This window comes from Oryza sativa, chromosome 5 (assembly GCF_034140825.1).
Source record: "Oryza sativa Japonica Group chromosome 5, ASM3414082v1".
In the NCBI taxonomy this organism is placed as follows: Eukaryota; Viridiplantae; Streptophyta; class Magnoliopsida; order Poales; family Poaceae; genus Oryza; species Oryza sativa.
The window spans coordinates 7498428-7517654 of NC_089039.1; the positions used below are offsets into that span (position 1 = coordinate 7498428).

Below are 19227 nucleotides of genomic sequence, written 5' to 3' on the forward strand. Positions count from 1 at the left end.
TGCTCGAAAACCGCCGTCCCCCTTACCTTTCAAAAGAGAGACGAGGTCGAGCAAAATAGGTCGCCTCGTCGCGACCGTCATTTTTAGCTCAAATAGGTTTTCCTCTTTTGAGCTTAAACGATGGTTTTCGAGCTTGATTAAAAATTTTTGGTCAAAAACCGCCGTCCCCCTTACCTTTCAAAAGAGAGACGAGGTCGAGCAAAATAGGTTGTCGAGCAAAATAGGTTGCCTCGTTGCGACCGTCATTTTTAGCTCAAATAGGTTTTCCTCTTTTGAGCTTAAACGATAGTTTTCGAGTTTGAGTGACGATCATGCTTGATCGAGCAAGCATTTGTTTTGATCATGTTTGATCCAACTTTTTTGACTCGATCACGTTTGACTGAGTGTTCAATTTGATCGCGTTTGATCCAAGTTATTTTTTCGATCATGTTTGATCGAGTTTTCAATTTGATCGTGTCTTGATCGAATCGTTCGACCAAAAGTTTGATTTGATCATGTTTGATCAAATTTTTGGACTCAATCACGTTTGACCGTGTATTTGATCATGTTTTATCGAATTTTTGACTCGGTCACGTTTGATCGAGTTTTCGGAATCATACAAAAAACAATAGCTTTTATACAGGTTCGGGCCTCCATACTTGGATAATAACCCTACGTCCTGTTTTTATGTATTAAACAAGGGGAATACTCCATTTGTACAAGCCGAGAAGAGTCTCTCTCTCTCTCTCTCTCTTTTTCTCTTTTCTCTTTTTTCTCTTTTTTTTTGAATAAAAGGTACTAACTAGGCATAGAATTTCTTAAGAGAGATTGCGTTCCATGTGTGATTGAGTTCTTCTCCGTCGAGATGAGCAAGTTTGTATGCCCCAATCTCCATCTTCTTTCTCACAATGAATGGACCTTCCCATTTTGACTCTAGCTTTCCTACGGCAACTTCATTTAACACCTTTTTGAGTACTAAGTCTCCTTCTTCTATGTTTCTTGGTCTGACTTTCTTGTTATACTGTTTTCGAGTTCCTTCAGTATAGGCCTCCATCTTTTGTAAGGCCTCTACTCTTATTTCATCAAGCATTTCCAAACTTACTTTTCTTCCTTGTTCATCTTCTTGATAAAAAATCACTCTAGGTGAATTCACCCCTACCTCGCTTGGTGTCATTGGTTCATCACCATACACCAAACGGAAAGGAGTCATTCCTGTTGCCCAGACAACCGTTGTTCTTAATGCCCATAATACCGACAACAAATCTTCTGGCCACTTTCCTTTGCTTGAACCCTCAAGTCTCTTTTTGATTGCCTCTACTACTTTTCCATTCGCTCTTTCTACTGCTCCATTTGTTTGAGGGTGACCGACAGATGCGAAATTGATTTTCAAATGTAGCCCTTGGCACAGATCTTTGAACTTTTCTGATTCAAATTGTTTTCCATTGTCACAAACTATCTCCTTTGGAATCCCAAAACGGCATATTATGTTCTTCCAAACGAACTTTTGCATGGCTGCTGAAGTTATTCTTGCTACTGCTTCCGCTTCTATCCACCTTGAGAAATACTCAATTGCCACGATGACAAAGCGCAAATCGCCTTTTGCTCGTGGCAATGGACCGACAATATCAATTCCCCATCTGTAAAATGGCCATACTGGTGGTATTGGTTGCAACTCCTTTGGAGGGGCTTTTGAACTTGACCCAACTTTCTGACATGCCCTGCAAGTTTTAATATATTGCTCTGTATCTTTCATGATTGTTGGCCAGTAAATGCCTTGCCTTATCACTTTTGACGCTACTGATCTTGGGGCTTGATGTGCACCACAAATGCCTTCATGAATTTCTACTACCATTTGCATTCCTTCTTCTTTTGTGACACACTTCAATAGAGGTGCTGTGACTCCACTCTTGTATAATTGCCCATCTATCACTTTGTATTTTCGTGCCATCAATTGAACCCGACGTGCTTCTTCCTCTTTTTCTGGCAACTTGTTGCTGACCAAAAACTTTAGAATTGGATCTCTCCAATCTAACCCTTCTTCTTGAATGCAAATGACCTCTTTTTTGTCGTAACTTGGGTGTTCCAAAATTTCAAAGAAAGAATTCTCTAGAGGTTGGCCAGCTGCTGCTGCCTTGGTCAACTCATCTGCTTCTCCATTTTCCTCTCTTGTAATTGCCTTTACTGTTATCCCCAAAAAGTGTCTTTCGTTCAACCTTGCTTCTTCGAGGTATTTTGTCATAATCTCTTCTCGTGCTTCAAATGTTTTTGAGAAATGGCCGGCTACCAATTTGGAATCTGTTTTGATTATTAGGCGCCGAGCCCCTAGCGCTCTTGACTTTCTCATGGCCAACAACACTCCTTCATATTCTGCTGTGTTATTTGTTGATGGAAAGTTCAACCGAGCTGAATACTTCAAGGTCTGTTTCATTGGTGTTTTTACAACGGCAGCTGCTCCTGCCCCTGTTGCATTGCATGCACCATCAGAGAATACTGTCCACGGCTTTTCTTCTTCCTCCTTTTTCTCTAACTCGGTTGGGGTCCATTCTACCACAAATTTTGCCAACACTTGTGACTTTATCGCTGTTCTTGATGTGTATTTCAAGTCAAAAGGCAAAAGTTCCATAGCCCATTTGGCAATTCTTCCTGCTATTTCCTTGTTCGACAACACCTCTCCTATTGGATAAGTTGATGGTATTGTTATGTCGTGAGATAAAAAATAATGTCTCAATTTTCTTGATGCCATCACAATAGCATATATCATCTTTTCCACTTCTATATACCTTGTTTTTGGTCCTTGCAATGCTTCGGACACAAAATAAACTGGCATTTGCTTGTTACCCTGTTCTTGCACTAAGACTGCGCTTACTGTCACCGGTGTGGCAGCTACATATAGCAACAGAGGTTCTCCTTTTTGTGGACTTGACAAAGTTGGCATGTTATGAAGGTAATCTTTGAGATCGTCAAAAGCTTTTTGGCATTCTTCGTTCCATTTAAAGTTGTTTACCGCTCTTAATGTCTTAAAAAAGGGTAAACCTCTTTCTGCTGATTTGGAAAGAAACCTACTAAGGGAGGCCATTCTTCCTGTTAATCTTTGCATTTCTCTTGTATTTTTGGGTGGCTCCATTTGCTGAATTGCTGCTATTTTGTCTGGATTTGCCTCAATTCCTCTTTTGGATACCAAAAACCCAAGTAACTTTCCAACTCTGACACCAAACATGCACTTTTCAGGATTCAACTTCACTGAAAACTTCCTCAGGTTCTCAAACGTTTCCTGTAAGTCTTTTCCATGTGTAAAAGCTTTCTTACTTTTTACCACAATGTCATCAACATATGCTTCTACGTTTCGGCCAAGTTGATTTGCCAGAACCTTGCATATCAATCTTGCAAATGTGGCACCCGCATTTTTCAAACCAAATGGCATTCTTATGTAGCAGTATGTTCCAAAAGGTGTTATCAGTGATGGTTTTTCTTCGTCTTCTTTTACCATGAATACCTGGTGATACCCAGAGTAAGCATCAAGAAAACTCATTAGCTCACAACCAGCGGTGGCATCCACCAACTGATCTATTCTTGGGAGTGGAAAATCGTCCTTTGGACATGCCTTGTTTAGATCTGTGAAGTCAATACACATTCTCCACTTCCCATTTGCATTTTCACCAAAACTGGGTTTGCTAGCCACTCGGGGTGCAAAACCTCTCGAATGACTTTAGCCTTCAACAATTTCTCCAATTCTGCCTTTGCTGCTTGCTGCCTATCTATCGACATCCTTCTTAACTTCTGCTTTTTAGGCTTGTGTTCTGGCTTGATTGCTAAATTGTGTTCAATTAGACTTCTCTCAACTCCTTCAAGTTCTTCAGGTTCATTTTTGTCCAACACTACTTTCTTTGTTTTCCCTTCTGGTATTGGCTTTTGGTTCTTATTGTACTCTCCTTGTTTTTGTTCAATTATATATACACCTTTCATATTTGGAGTTCCTTGAAGCTCAAATTTTCTTGCTGCTAATTGACCACCTCGAACGGAGATGACCCCTTTCGGCCCTGGAAGCTTCATACAGATGTAATTGTGGTGTATGATTGCTTCAAAAATGTTGATTGTTGATCTTCCCAAAACGGCGTTGTATTGATATGGCATGTCTACCACATCAAACACGACTTCTTCTCTTCTCTTATTTTCTCCTCCTCCAAACACCACTTGTAATGATATCTTTCCGATTGTATGTACCTGATGACCACCAAATCCTTGTAAAGGAATTCCTGCATGAGTTAGTCTGTCTTCTGGAATTTGCATTTTCTTAAATGCATCATAGAAAAGTACATCTGCCGAACTTCCTCCATCGACCAACACCCTTTGCACTTCGCACTGTGCTATTTCCACTGATATTACCAACGGGTCTTGATGGGGGAAAAGTATGCCTTCCGCATCCTCCGGGCCAAACGAGATAACTGTGTTTGAGTAAGCTGGTGGAACTGACTGATAACTTGTGCCCACATGATGTATTTGTCTCACATAAGCTTTTCTCTGTCTTTTTGATTCGACTCCTAAAGATGAACCGCCAGTTATGGCATTTATCACCCTCTTTGGTGCTTCCTCAATGGCTTCTATCTTCATCACTTTTTGTCCTTCCAACATGTTTTGTCCTCCTTGGACGCCTTCATATTTTCCATCGTATTGCCTTACATGTTTCTCCACCAAACTTGCCATTTGTCGACATTCTTCTGTTGCGTGATTGCACGGGCCATGTACTTTATAGAATTTACTGTAACACTCTTCAGTGGAGTGACCTCCAAGTCCATGTGTGTGACAAAACTTTTGTCCACCATTCTCTCCACCTTTTCCTCTTCCATTATTCCACCACATGTTTCTTCCTTTACCAGAGTTCCATCTCTGGCCTTTTCCTCTTCCCTGTTGATTCCATTGATTTTTTCCTTTACGAAAATTGTTCCACTGACCTTTGCCTTTTTCCTCCTGATCAAAATATTCTCCATTGTTACCCTCATCTCCAATGAGATTGACTTGCTTCTTTTGCTCATTCCTGTAGTTGTCTTGCTTATATTTCTTCCATGGCTTACTTGTATTTTCCCCGTTTTGTTCCTTTGCTTGAAATGATTGCTTGTTTTTTGAAATTTTCTTCCCCAACAGTGCTGCTTCTTCGGCTTGCATTCTTAATTCATCTTCTTCTCCTCTCGCAAAACTTTCCATTCTCTTTTGCAGTTTTTGGTCTATTCCTCACTAAATCAAACCTAAGAGGTCCAGGCAACAGAACTCTTTTGGCTGCCGCTATGAGCATCTCATCATCCACTTGTCAGATTTGACATCTTACTCTTGAAAATTTCAAAATGAAACTTATGATGGTTTCTCCTTGCGTTTGCCGCATAGCATACAAATCATCTGCTTCTTTAGGTTCCTCATAGGCTCCTATAAATCCAGCTCAAAAAGTGTCTCTCATATGCTCCCAAGAATATATTGACATTGGTGGTATTGTTGTATACCATGACAATGCTACTCCTTCTAACATGGTTGGAAGTATTTTTACTTTTGTGGAATCATCTCCCCCTGCTGCTTCAACTGCTGTTTCATATACCCTCAAATATTCATTGGGATCTGTATCACCCTTGTATTTGGTGATATTTGACAACTTATAACTTAGTGGCCAAGGTGCCATTTGTAGATTTTGGCTCAGAAGGCTTTTGGTGTCCACCGCTTTGATTGGTTGAAAATAGGATTGGGTTGTTTGGAATGGGAATGTTTGGTTTGGGAATTGTCCTGTGTATTGCATGTGGTTGGGCATTTGTGGGATGTATACTTGTTCATTTGTCGCATCTTGTTGGGTAAGAAAAGGAGAAAAGGTTTGAATATGTTGACTGGTGTTGTGTGTTGCTTGATTTTGTATGGCATGTGTATGTGGAAAGTTCACTTGAGATGTTTGGATTTGAGGTATATGGATTTGTGGGATTTGTGCTTGTGGTATTTGTGTTTGAGTGTTTTGTATCTGGGGTATATGAATGTATGCTTAGGAAATCTGAGCGTGGGTTGTGTGGTTTTGAGGATTTTGTGTTTGGTTTTGGTATATCTGGTATGGAATCTGAGAAGGATGAATTTGAGTTGAAAAGTGAATTTGGTTGGGATGTTGGATAGGAATTCGGTTTTGAAGAATTTGAGCTTGGGTGGAAAGTTGTGTTTGAGTATTTTGGATTTGGGTGGGGTTTTGCATTTGAGGGATTTGTTGGGTGGGAACTTGTGGAACTTGTATTTTGAGAATTTGGGCTTGAGGAATCTCTTCTGCTAACTTCACGACTTGAGGATCTCCAGCCAAAGTATCTCCTTGATGAGTGTTTTCTGTCAAGTTTGGTTGATTTCCATCAGCCCCTTGTGTCTCCACTTGATCACCAGATCCACTTGCTCCAATTGCTTGACTGTGCAAAGCCTGGAGTCTTTGTAGCTCTCTCTGTAGTCCTTCGTATTGTTCTTTGCTTATCATAACAGCCCCTTGTGCTTGTGCCATTTCGGCAAGTTCCACTTCACTTGTGGCTGTTTTCCCCGTTTCCTTCTTTGAGGGATTCGCAGTTTCCTTTTCCTGACTTGTTCCCTTTACCTCAGCTGGCGCGGGCTTCTTCATTTCTGCCCACTTCTCTTCAAGTGTTTTTGTTACGTTTGCAATATCACTTTGCTCAAATGCTCTTTCAAACTCCTTCTCAAGTTCCTTCTCAAGTGCTACTGTCCCACTTGCAAAAGTGTCAGTGTAACGAATTGGCACAGTTTTCGGTCTTTGAGAACGTCACATTTACCACTTGGGCCCACTCCAACGGAGACTTTACGTCCCCACAGACGGCGCCACTGTCGTGACCTTAGGACACGGACAAATTTGGGGGATAGACGGGAAAATACAATTTCCCGCCTATCCTGAAAGTGAGCTCAAAGAGTAAATGTCAGAATGTAAAAGGGCGCTTTTTATCTTAATTCCCCTCCCTCTTGCTACAGGGTTTCGGTTGGCTTGTATAGTGCTCAACCATAATATCAAGATCTACAAGTTTGCCACCTAGGGCTGACATGAAGTTACCAAATTGCCCCTAGTAAACCTATGTCTCATAGAGGTATATTGGTACATTTTGTGGTCCCCAAGTGACATCTAGCGCCAGCTGGTGAGAGTGGTATAAGTGGTCCCCATGCATGGTATTTCCTTGAAATGGGCCAATTGCTCGATGGTACTTTCCTTCAATCTTTAGCATTCAAATTGATCTGACCACACCAGGAGTCGAACACACTCTCCCGTTTTCTCAGCTCCTTGGCCACTTCATAAGATCCTGCTCAAACACAACTTCGTTAGGAAAATTATGTCGACCGATACTACTGGAACGAATTGTCCTGTTTTGGGTAAACACAAATTCCTAGATGGGAGCAAACCTCAAAAATGGAGAATTACTTCGAGCATTTTTATTCGACTAAAAGGAAGAACTTCTAAAAGCATGTTTTTCGGCCAAACTTGGAGGATGGTGTTTTACCCCTTGCTACAACATTAAGATATGACATATATTGTATTACATTTGTTTTTTTTGCATAAATTTTATAAAACTACAGGTATTTTAATCAAACTATCGCAAAACTATAATTTAAGGCGTTGTATACTAAAACTACAGATTTAGCATCATATTTATCACAAAACTACATATTTAAGGTTAAGTATCACAAAATTGCATATTAAAATTGAAGTTATCACAAAACTACAACTTTAATTCAAATCCCTAGCACCATTATTATGCTGGAGCTATAAACATTATTATTTTGTGACTAAATTGGTTCTAAACATATAGTTTTGTGATAATTTGGTTACTAAACATGTAGTTTTGTGACACTTCATCTTAAATGTGTAGTTTTGTGATAAATATATAGTGTTAAATGTGTAGTTTTGTTATACATCAAGTTAGTCATAGTTTTATGAAATTTATCCTTTGTTTTTTTATTAGATGATGAAGGGAATATCATTGATTCGCAAATGATTTGGTTTTGATGACGACCGCATCCAATGCATCCATCCATCCATCAATCGTGCATAGTGGTAGTAGGGCAGTGTGTGTACAGTGCGTAATGTGTGAGCGTGTGGCTGGACTGGTTTGGTCGGCCAAGCCCATCGATCTGCTTCGCGGCGCCGGCAGCCAGGCATGCACTTGTTGGTTTCCTTTGCGTGACGTGGTTCATGTATCATGTGTGTGAAGTGGTGGCGTATCGTCCTGTGCGCGGTCAGGTTTGGAGCCACATCCCTCTTGTCGAATCGACCGGGGTTCCTCATGGTGCAGAAATATTTATGGTATACTATGGTTACATATTTCATCTGCAAGCTCTCTTCTCCCCCGAGGACACCAGGCTGGGGAACTGAGGCGGCTCGGGAGTTGGCACCGCCCAGATCTTGTCTCTCCTCTACCGTATAGGTGAGGAGACCGGTGGACGAGGGAGACTGGTAGTGTAGTAGCTGGAGGCAGTGCTTGGGGCACGGATGCAACACATGGTGGAGTGACAAGGCAGGGTTGGGGGCTGCGAAGGCGCTGCTCGATGGGGTAGAGGGCCAACGCTATTGGATCTGCTATCCCCTTGGCCAGATCTGGTCCCACCTTGTCTGGATCTAAAGCCTCCCGGGCTGCTGCGGTCGTGGACCTAGAGTGGTGATGGTTCATGCCATGACTAGTCCTGGAGGGCAGTGGGGTGCAGCGGTGTGAGGAAGGTTGCATTCGCACCATGAGAAGGGTGGATGCAGCGAACGGAGGACTAGCGGGGCATGCCGATGCAGCTTGAGCGTGACCTTGCGGTGGTGCCGCAACATGGCGTAGCGGTGGTGCACGCTGCTTCGTGTGTGTGGAGAGGGTGGCCGCAGAGTGACGGTCAAGAGTTGGGGGTGGCACCCGACGTGCAGAGGAGACGGCACCGTCGGCACAGTGGAGCTCCAGGTGTGTTTGGGGCTATTCGGTAGAGGAGCATGGTGTGGCAGAGAGGGTATGCTGGCAGAGTTCAGTTGGTGGCATGACGTCGGGGCTATGACAGTAGGTGAAGGTAGACTATAGGCGAAAGCCTTGCCTGGTGTCCCTAGCCGAGCGACATCAGTGACGTCTTGTTTGGGCGCTGCCATCCCTTTTAAGGGCGTTGGTTGAGAGTCCTCCCTCTACCTTTTGTGGGGCCTTCTGGGTGAAAACCAAGTGCATGTTTGGGCTACTGTGGCGGTGCTTCCAGCAGCGTGACCTCACTGGAGACGTTATTTTAGGAGACATGCTCTTCTTTCCAGTCCCAACTTTGATCGGTTCGGTTTTCAACAACGCTATTGGTTGTTGCCATCAAGTTTATTCCAGGGAGAAGTGGATCTTCTTCTCTGTCGCCCCCTCCCTGCTCTAAGATTCCATGGTTGACTAGTGTAAAACAAATGCTTCTCCCTCTATCTCCTTAAGATAAAATAAAATAATGTTACGTGTGTCCAACAACTAATTACTACTTTTTTCGATGCCCTCTAGCTAAAACACTTATTGCGGTGTCATCTACCAAAAAGCACAAACTTTTAGTGTTCTGTATCAAATTTTGCTTCAAGTTCCTTATATAGCTCTTTAAAATTGGGCAAATTTTGCTACAGGACACTGCTATTGTGTGGTTTTAGCCGTGGGACACTGCCCAAACTCACTTTTGGGGGGGGGGGGGAGGAAACACTCCATAAACGTGCTAATTTGCCAATGGACACCGCGCCGATTAAAATAATGATTTCCGGTTAAGGAGGAGAGAGAAATCGCATGAAATATCAAAAATGCCCTTGGGCCCACATGTTAGCTCTCCATATCAAAAATGCCCTGTGGAGGAGAGACGAATCGCCGGCGGTGTGGGAGATGGAGACCGAAACAGCGGCGGTGTGAGAGATGGAGACCAAGACGGTGGCCGGGCGGATGGTGGGGACGGCGCGGCGGATGGAGGCGAGCACGGCGGCGGGCAGGCTCGGCCGGGTGCTCCGGCTCCGGTTGTGCAGGTACTCCCGCAGCGAGTACCTGTTCCCGGAGGCGCAGTCGTTCCCACACACTGACTTCGCGGACGAGGTGGCGTACCTCGACAGCGCCCTCCCTGGTGAGCTTCTACTCTTCCGCCGCTCCGCCGTGATGTCATGGTCGTCGCCCGACGCCTCGCCCAGGTGGCACGTCTACTCGGCGTCTTCGTCGTCGTCGTCATCCAAGTCCACCTTCTCGGCAAGGCCCTTGACAACCTGTGGATGGCCGGATAAGGGGAGACCGTGCCTATGTGGACGCCTCACCTCGGGTGGGACCCCACTCCCGGCAACCATCCTCCACTCGTCACACGGCTCGTCGTACTGCTTCAGCCTCCACTCGCCGTACTCTGCCACGATGTACATTCGGCCGCCGGCAACCGTGCAGGAGCCCGTCCACCCTTCCCACATCCCGCGTGCCATCTCCGACCACGAGTACGACGCTACTCCATGAACGCGCTCGACGGAGCAGACGGCCGAGCCCGCCCGCCACCCACAACGCCGCCGCCACCCTCGCCTCCATCCGCCACGCCGTCGCCGTGTTCCGCCCGGCAACCGTCTCTGTCTCCATCTCCCACATCACCGTTGTCTCAGTCTCCATCTTCCACACCGCCGGAGATTCGTCTCTCCTCCACAGGGAGAAAGAAAAAGAAAGAGAGGAAGAGAGATGGAGAGCTGACATGTGGGCCCAAGGGCATTTTTGATATTTCACGCGATTTCTCTTTCCTCCTCAACCGGAAATCATTATTTTAATCGGCCGGTGTCTATTGGCAAATTACCAACGTTTATAGAGTGTTTTCCCCCAAAAGTGAGTTTGGGCAGTGTCCCATGGCTAAAATCACACAATAGCAATGTCCTGTTGCAAAATTTGCCTTAAAACTGCATAGGCACACCTACGGGCATCAAGTTCCTGGGTCTGCTATTATCGTGGGGCATGCATTAAACGATGATATATGTATATCAGGAACCATATGTAATAGTCCCTCCGTTTCAGGTTACAAGACTTTTTGATTGTAGTCAAAATTAAACTGTTTTAAGTTTGACTAAGTTTGTATAAAAAATAATAACATTTTCTATCGAAGACAAATTTATTGTGAAAATATATCAATTATTGATTTAATGAAACTAATTTTGTATTATAAATATTACTATATTTGTTTATATATTTAGTCAAATTTAAAAATAGTTTAACTTTGATAAAGTTAAAATATCTTATAACTGAAACGGATAGAGTACAAAATGGATTGTCTGTAGTGCAGACTTATTTACATACGAGCAGGTCGTATAGTGGCATGTCGGGTCGTACGTACTTGTACACGGTACATCGCACACATGGAGTATTTAACATGTAGGTTCTAGGCAAGGCAGCTCCAAAATATAGCAAGGAGCAAGGCGTGAATCACGCCATCTTTAACCTTTTCGCACGCGCGCGCGTTCAGTTGCGCACCCACAGCATGTCGCCCAGCGGCATGATGTGGCACACCGGCACGCTCCCGGCCGCCACGCCGACCCTCTCGTACGCCTCCGCCACGCCGGGGAACGCGTCGCCGTGGCACGTCGCGAGCGCCTCCGCCCGGGTCCCATCGGCACCGGCGAGCGTCACCGCGTACGCGGTGGCCGTGGTCGTGTGGCACCCGAACACGGCGTACGCGTAGGGCATCCCGTGGCACGTCACCATGTTGCCGCCGGAGACAGACACGACGGGCTTCACGGCCTCCACCGTGTACTCCTGCCTCGGCGTCTCCGCCGCCCCCGTGCCGATCACCTCCGTGGAGACGGCGCGGATGTCGCGGGTGCCGAGGCTGGCGGCGGCGAACTCGACCATGGACTCGAGCGACGTCACGCAGTGCTTGGCCTGGTCGCGGGCGCCGAGCAGCGCGGCCTCGCACTCGGCGAGGGTGGTCCGCATGTCCTCGGCGGCGCGTGAGCCGGCGGGGACGGAGAGCTGGGTGAGGATCTCCGGGAGCTTCTCGGAGGCGAACGGGATGGCGTCGGCGCGGCCACGGAGGAGCACCATGGCGCAGGCGCCGCCGCGGGTGAAGTGGAGCGTGATCTTGGAGCCCGGGAACAGGTCCTTCTCGAGGAAGAACACCGCGTCCGTGCTCACCTCGTCCATGTCCGTGTCCTCCTGCGAAGCTGACCTCGCAGGGTTGATGAGGTCGCGAATGGCGCCGGGCATCGGCGAGGTCGGGAGCGCGATCTTCCAGTACAGCTCCGCCGGCGACGCGGCATGGCTGGCTCTCGCGGCGGCGACCTGCAGTGCAGTCACAAAACAAATTCAATCGAAAACTGTTAACTTCAGATATACTTAGCTAATTAGCATGCAAAATTAATAGGCATATATTGTTCTAGTTAGTTTAAGAAAAACAACAGTACAACTTAAATTAAGAAAAGACCTCTGTCCGTAGTTCACATCAGAAATTCAATGAACTCGATCAATGTTCATCTATAAATTAACCGTACGTCTTAATAAATTAATGAGGCAAATATTGTTCCAGTTAGTTTAAATTTTAGCTAGAGTAACTGTAACTTATTTTTTAATCTTTAAGTACACGGCTAGATCGCGTGTGCTAGCGGGATATAGCACTATCTAGCCACACCCACCTTTTCCAAAAAAAAGTTACTAGTACATTCAATATTACATGCTTTTTTTTTCCTTCCGAGATAATTTTCTCTTAGATTTTACGAATCTTTAACTAATGAAGATCTCTTACTCCCTCCGTTTCTGTGCTAGCTAACCGATATAAAGAGCGATATGTGTGCATGTCTGCTCACCACAAGGAGTGGGAGAGCAGAGAGTGACCTCTGATAAGAGTGAACTGATGTACATGCTAATTCCTAGCTTTGGGGAGCTATTTATAGAGGAGGGAAGTGGGAAAAAGAAGACGAACACGTAACATAATACATTTGCATTGGTGCCACTTGGATACAGGACGAAATAAATTTCAGATGTAGCAAAGCTGCTACATCACATTTGGATACCTCTATTATTGGGCGTTGTTATCTAATACTATTTTTGTTTTAAATAGATAGCATGGTTAACTTTTTGACATATATTTAACTATCCATTTGACCATGAGTGAAGGAGGCGAGTCAAGTATAGGAGGTCGTGATAGCGGCGGTGGGGTAGTTTCTTCTTCTTCTTCGTTTCTCGAGAGCTGTGGAGAAGGTGCGTTCAGAGGACCCAAGTGTTCGGTATGAGCCAGTTTTTGTATGGTGTTGGCTGAAATAACCGGTTTTTGGTTAGATTTTGATAAACCGGTGAGAAGCGGTTTTTACTTTGAAACCGAAAAGGTAAACCCTGATTGGACCAAAGAGGTCGAGGACTTGTGGGCCCGCCCATGACGCTTGGTGGCAGCAGGGAGGTAAGACGGACTAGGTCCATCTTATCATCACGCCATGTCTGATAGACGACGTGTTGACACGTAGGAGTATGTTTCTTTGTAAAACAGCATATTGGATATCTATTTGGGATAAGGGCGACGAGTTAAGGCTTGGTAGCTGTTTGGAAGCAGGAAGGACAGTGCTAAACCTCCGTTGACTTTTTAAAATATGCTTGACCGTTTATCTTATTTAAAAATTTTAAGTAATTATTAATTATTTTCCTATCATTTAATTCATGGTTAAATATACTTTCATGTATATATATTTTACAAAAACTTTTTTTATAAGACGAATGATCAAATATGTTTAAAAGAGTGAACAACGTTAAATATTCGAGGAGAGAGAGAATATCTAATAAGGCGTGGTGGTGCTTGGCAGTTGCATAGCAACAGGACGGAGCTACTCCTGCTCCTTACCTCTCCACGTCCAAAGCCGGATTACGAGACAAAAGTCCACAGTAGGTCATGCTTAGTGCGTCGTGTTGAGCTAGGGCCGGATTGCGTGAGATATTATCGAACTTCTTGTCATGACCGACTCAGTGTGGTTACTGCACGATGGGACTTGGCAAGAAATATTTATTGATTTTTGGCGAGACAATTCTGACATCAAAATTTCTAATAAGAAGATGAGCTATATGACGGGTTGAATATAACAAGTTGAAACAAGAACATATATAGAGGAACATCTGAAACTTAGTCTTACAGCTTTCTTTTATTCTATTCCCTCCATCCCTAAATATATGACACCGTTGACTTTTTTAAACATGATCGTTCATCTTATTTAAAAAAATAAATAATTATTAATTTTGTTCCTATCATTTGATTTCCTATTTAGTGGGCCGTATAGTCTAACCACCTCTTGGTTGTAACTCTTGCTATCTGTATATTTGCAGGGGGAGGTGCGGTGGCATGATTTATATCCATTATCTAATTTAGAAAATCATCTGACCTCGTTCGCCCCTTTGTTTTTCATTATTAGTAAACTAGTAATCTACCCATGCTAACGCTACGGCACTATAAAATTTGTGTTAATAAATTATTAAATTCATGTTAATCAAATTAAATTTCCCAGATTCAGTCCATTTGATCCATGTCATATATCAAATATATTAAAGAAAAAGTACACAAATATCATATTGTCTAAAAATTAATTCAAAACCACCAACAATTGTATCTACTCAGAATCATCTAGCAAATAGTAGTACTAAGAAGTCTGGAAAAACTAAAAGCTTCATATCACGGGTTTGATTTATCATCCGCAGATTGCCATAGTTGACTTGGTGCTCTAGACTGCCGGTGTTGCTTTTCCTAAAATGCAATTCAACAAACTTATAGAATGTAGAAGGGATATGACAAAAAATTACTACCAGAGATTAGATATGCACATCTAGACAAGGAGCAACGAGATACATTATTAATAGCCACCTTCCTGCCGCTGGTAAATGGTGCTTAAACGCACAGAAATATGATAGCAACATGCAAGAAAGATGCACACCTAAACAACATGCTCGTACTTGCCGGCTCGCCAGCTGCCAGATGGTTAGGAACCAAAATCAATATTAACCAGTAATTGTGGCCACTCAAACCGTTCGATTAGAAGGGTCACCACGTTTGCATCCATGACAGCTGACACCCTCCAATGAAGTTTCCCTTTGATGCAATCGGCCACTGCAAGCATGATCCGGAGATATAGCCTTGTCCAACACCACTGTTTCATCCTCATCTCTCACCTGCACTAAACCGCTCCTCTTCATCCTGCTACCATCACAAAAGGTGGTTGCTATAAAAATAAATTAAACAGAGTGTAAGCTACAAAAGAATCATTCGTAATAGCATCCGAAGAACATTCATTTCTAGAACTGTCACAAGTAACCTCCACAGAGCATTTTTTAAGTGTCGGGCTGTTGCAAAAGGTCATAATCATTCCATGGCCCTCTGTTAGAAACTTAGAACCAAGGCAACACAATGGCTGCATGCACATGGACGACGAATGAACTATGGCAATTTACTGCTAAAGCTCAATATGTTTTCACGAAATTGGTAAGCTAAATATATATTGTTGTATAAATACGTGCAGGCTAAGCGTTCCATTAAAGGTTGCCAGGCACAGCTAGTAAGTATGCACGTGGAATCCATGTGACATAATATTTGTGATAAATAGATTACCCTAAATCAAGTTACTCAAATTTCGTAAAAGAAGTTAAGTGGTCTCTCTGGGTGAAGCAAATTGAAATTCATGCAACTTCTGAATCAAGCCACATTTATATTTCATCTTTCAGTCTTGTACATACATGTTACTAAAAGCACTTTTGTCAAAAATTGCAAGTGAACTTCAGAATTAATGCATAAGTACATACCAATTCATGCTACACAGCAAATGGCTATAATTAAATCTATGCAAATGCATAAGTACACTTTGCCGAGTGGCACGTCGGCAAAGTGTAGAATCAAGGAGTTGATTTAGATTTTGTGATGAAAATATTGGTGGTTTGCTAATGTTAATTTGGAGATTTTATGATATGGTTGATTTTGTAAAGTGTGCAATTTCGGTTGACCCTGGCGGTCAGACCGGCTGAGTGCCACCGGTCAGAATGCAGGTGTTGCGGCGGTCAGACCGGCTGGCCCGACGGTCTGACCGACAGGATCCTGTTCGATGTCGGTTTCGGATTGTTTTGTTGGATTTGGATATTTCCTTCGGGGATTTAACTTCTAGATGGTTTCTATGCGTATGGATACTGTTGTTATACTAATATGAGTCAAGTTGGGATGAACTTGGGCTCGGAATATGGTTTCTTGGTTGTTGCATGTGCGGGTGTTGCTTGAGGCCTCGGGAGAGTGTTGCAGGTGATAGATCAGAGTCAACTTGGGAGAAGTTGATGTCCAGGGATCAAGAGATCATGCGGAATATTAAAGGCTAGAGGACAATGCACGTGGTGATGAAGAAATCCATATGGTATAAAAGAGGGATTGTGTACGTATGAAAAGAGGAGTCGAATTTGGAAGGGAGTCCGAATTCGGGAAGTTTGATTGAGATAAGGAAAGAGATGAGTTGTTTACTTGGAAGAGAGGGTTTCCTACGTGGGTTAGGAATCCTAAGTTGTGTTAGATTCATGGGCTATGCACAGCCTACCTTATGTATAAATAGAGAGGGAGGGTGAGGCCTCCCGGTATCGATTTTTAGAGAGACTAGAGTTGAGAGAAAGTTAGGGTTTCGATTTTAGTTCGAGATTTTGGTGAGGAGTGCTGTTGGTGCACTTTGTAAACACTAGTTGATGTAATAAAGTCGAAAAGTTTCAATCTACATCTTCGAGTTTGTCATCTACCGGTGTTTCTAGGTCCCGACGGTCTAACCGTAGGTGCGCGCGCGATCTGACCGGTGGGATAGCGGCAGTCTGACCATAGGTGATCGGGCAGTCTGACCGGCGAGGTGTTGGCAGTCTGACCGGCGGCAGGAGGGCGATTCGACTGGTAGCAACAAGACTTCATCGTCGTCTTCATTCGAGGTTAATCTTTAATTCCGCAAAAGACTTTTCGGTTTTTGGTTTTCCCTACCATTCACCCCCCTCTGGTAGGTTTGTTTGGTCTTGTGTGATCCTGCACAAAGCCGGACAGCCGCAACGATGGCAGCGGCGGGGCGCTCTCTTTTCCCCCGAGAATGCCAGGCTGGGGCAGTTTGGGAGTTTGACAAGACTAGGGTGCCGAGGCAGCTTGGGAGTTTGGCACTACACAGATCCAGTCTCTCCTTGAGCAGTACAGGCGAGGAGACCGGTGGACGAGGGAGGCTAGCAGAGGAGGTGGTGGAGTGGTAGGAGGCGGGGCTCGGGGCACGGAGGCAACACATGGGGGAGTGACAAGGCAGGGAGGTGGACGAGGGAGGGTAGCGGAGGAGGTGGCTCGGGGCACGGAGGCAATACATGGGGGAGTGACAAGGCAGGGTAGGGGGCTACGGAGGCAGCGTGCGATGGAGTGGCGATCGGCGGAGGAGCATGGAGTGGCTGAGAGAGCGTGCTGGCGGCCTCTTTGAATTAGGAACTTAGCCCTCAAATAACCTAATTTGAAATTCGCTCCTATGGATATTTGAACTCAGGATCTTAGGATGCTACTCAGGTCACTGCAACCACTAGGCTACATACTCTTTCACTGCCCACATTCATATATATATATATATATATATATATATATTAATAAATCTAGACACATATGCTAAAAGGGGGCGGCTAATGGGCGGGTGATCGCCTGGAGCGATCACCCCCCCATCCCCTCTATACACTACTTTCTTCCTTCCTATTCCCCTTCTTCTCTTCCTACTACACCATAAATTTTTAAAAAATAAAAAAACATAAAGTTGAAAAAATTTATATATAGAAATACTGTATATAAAAAATTTGAATTCAAATTCAAATTTAAAACGGGTATGTAAACTTTTGATTTATAAACTTTGGGTCTATAAGCTAATATTTGAATTCAAATTCAAATTTGAATCGGGTATGTAAACTTTTGACTTAGAAACTTTGGGTCTATAAACTTAAACTTTAGGTGTATAAACTTTAGATGTATAGAAATACTATATATAAAAAATATTTGAATTCAAATTCAAATTTGAATCGGATATAATTCAAATTCAAATTTGAATCGGGTAGGTAAACTTTTGACTTATAAACTTTTGGTCTATAAACTGTTGGTGTATAAATTTAAGATGTATTATATATAAAAAAGATATTTGAATTCAAATTCAAATTTGAATCGGATATATAAACTTTTGATTTATAAACTTTGGGTCTTTAAACTTTAGATGTGTAAACTTGAGGTGTACAAACTTTAGATGCATAAATTTACTAAAATAGGAAACTAATGCGATGCTAAAAAAGGAAACCATGTGGAGGTGGAGGAGAGGGAGGCGCGCAAGGGGTGATCGATCGCCCCTTAGCAATCTCGGCTAGAAAGTTTTATAATATGAAACGGAGGGAGTATAAAACTCCATATATAAAGTTTTCCACGTATAAAATTCTCATCATAAGGTTTCTATATATAAAATGGTTTGCACATAAACATTTTTAATAACCAACAAATAATAAATGCACCTAGGCTTTCTGTGTATGGACTCTGAATTTTCACGTGGGCCGAACGCGTGGGCTTGATGTGTCCAAAAATAGCGATGTGGGCTGACATCCGAGTCGGCCGGACTACGTGCACACGGGGCTCCCGTTCGCGCTGTAGAAAAGCCCAAGCCCAAATAAGCATCACTGCATCAGCCCGGCTATTAGCAACAGAATAACGACCTTAATTTAGAAAAAAAAAAGCAACAAGATAACGAGAGAGATTACCGAGCCGAGGCCGAGCGATGCCTCGGCGGCTTCGTCTCTTCGGCTTCTCACGCCGGCATCCAGCGATGCATGCGCCGTGCCGCGTGCCTCTCTCCATCGTCGGGCCTCCGGTTCTGATCGGCCACCCTTGGCGTCACACGGGTCCAACAGGCGCCGCCGTCCACCGATCGAGCGCACGAGCAACCCAACAACCCCTGCAGGTGAGTTCTCAACCCAACCCCAACTTTAGCCATTTATTCAAATTTAGTGAATTATGGCTTGATTTATTGTTAAAGTTACTCTAAATATAACTTACATTTCATATATTTACAGTGTTTTTGGACTTTTTACTTTGCTACTATTTTCAAACTTATCTCTCTCTTTTTTTTTGCAAAGTTAAAAAAAAAGTGGCTACATTTAGTTTGTTGCTAAATTTTAGTAGGTACATATAAATCTTGCTAAAATTTTGGCAAGGTGGCAACCTTACTAAAATTTGATAATGCCAAAACTAAGGTTGAAAATGATAGCAAAGTGAACAAGCTCTTTAAATATGACGAAT

The 19227-nt window shown here is 43.7% G+C and overlaps 1 protein-coding gene across 1 annotated transcript; it reads right to left on the reverse strand.

Moving 5' to 3' along the window:
• Positions 1-11212: 11212 nt before the first annotated feature.
• Positions 11213-12806, reverse strand: LOC107280921 (BURP domain-containing protein 8). Its single transcript, XM_026025813.2, has 2 exons — positions 12758-12806; positions 11213-12236 (listed from the first exon to the last, which is right to left on the reverse strand). The coding sequence occupies exon 2, from the start codon at positions 12159-12161 to the stop codon at positions 11418-11420; it is 744 nt and encodes a 247-aa protein (XP_025881598.1). The 5' UTR covers positions 12162-12236; positions 12758-12806; the 3' UTR covers positions 11213-11417.
• Positions 12807-19227: the final 6421 nt, after the last annotated feature.

What these genes read in the sequence shown, in the direction of transcription:
- LOC107280921 (XM_026025813.2), bottom strand. Translation starts at nt 12,161, where the DNA reads ATGCCCGGCGCCATTCGCGACCTCATCAACCCTGCGAGGTCAGCTTCG.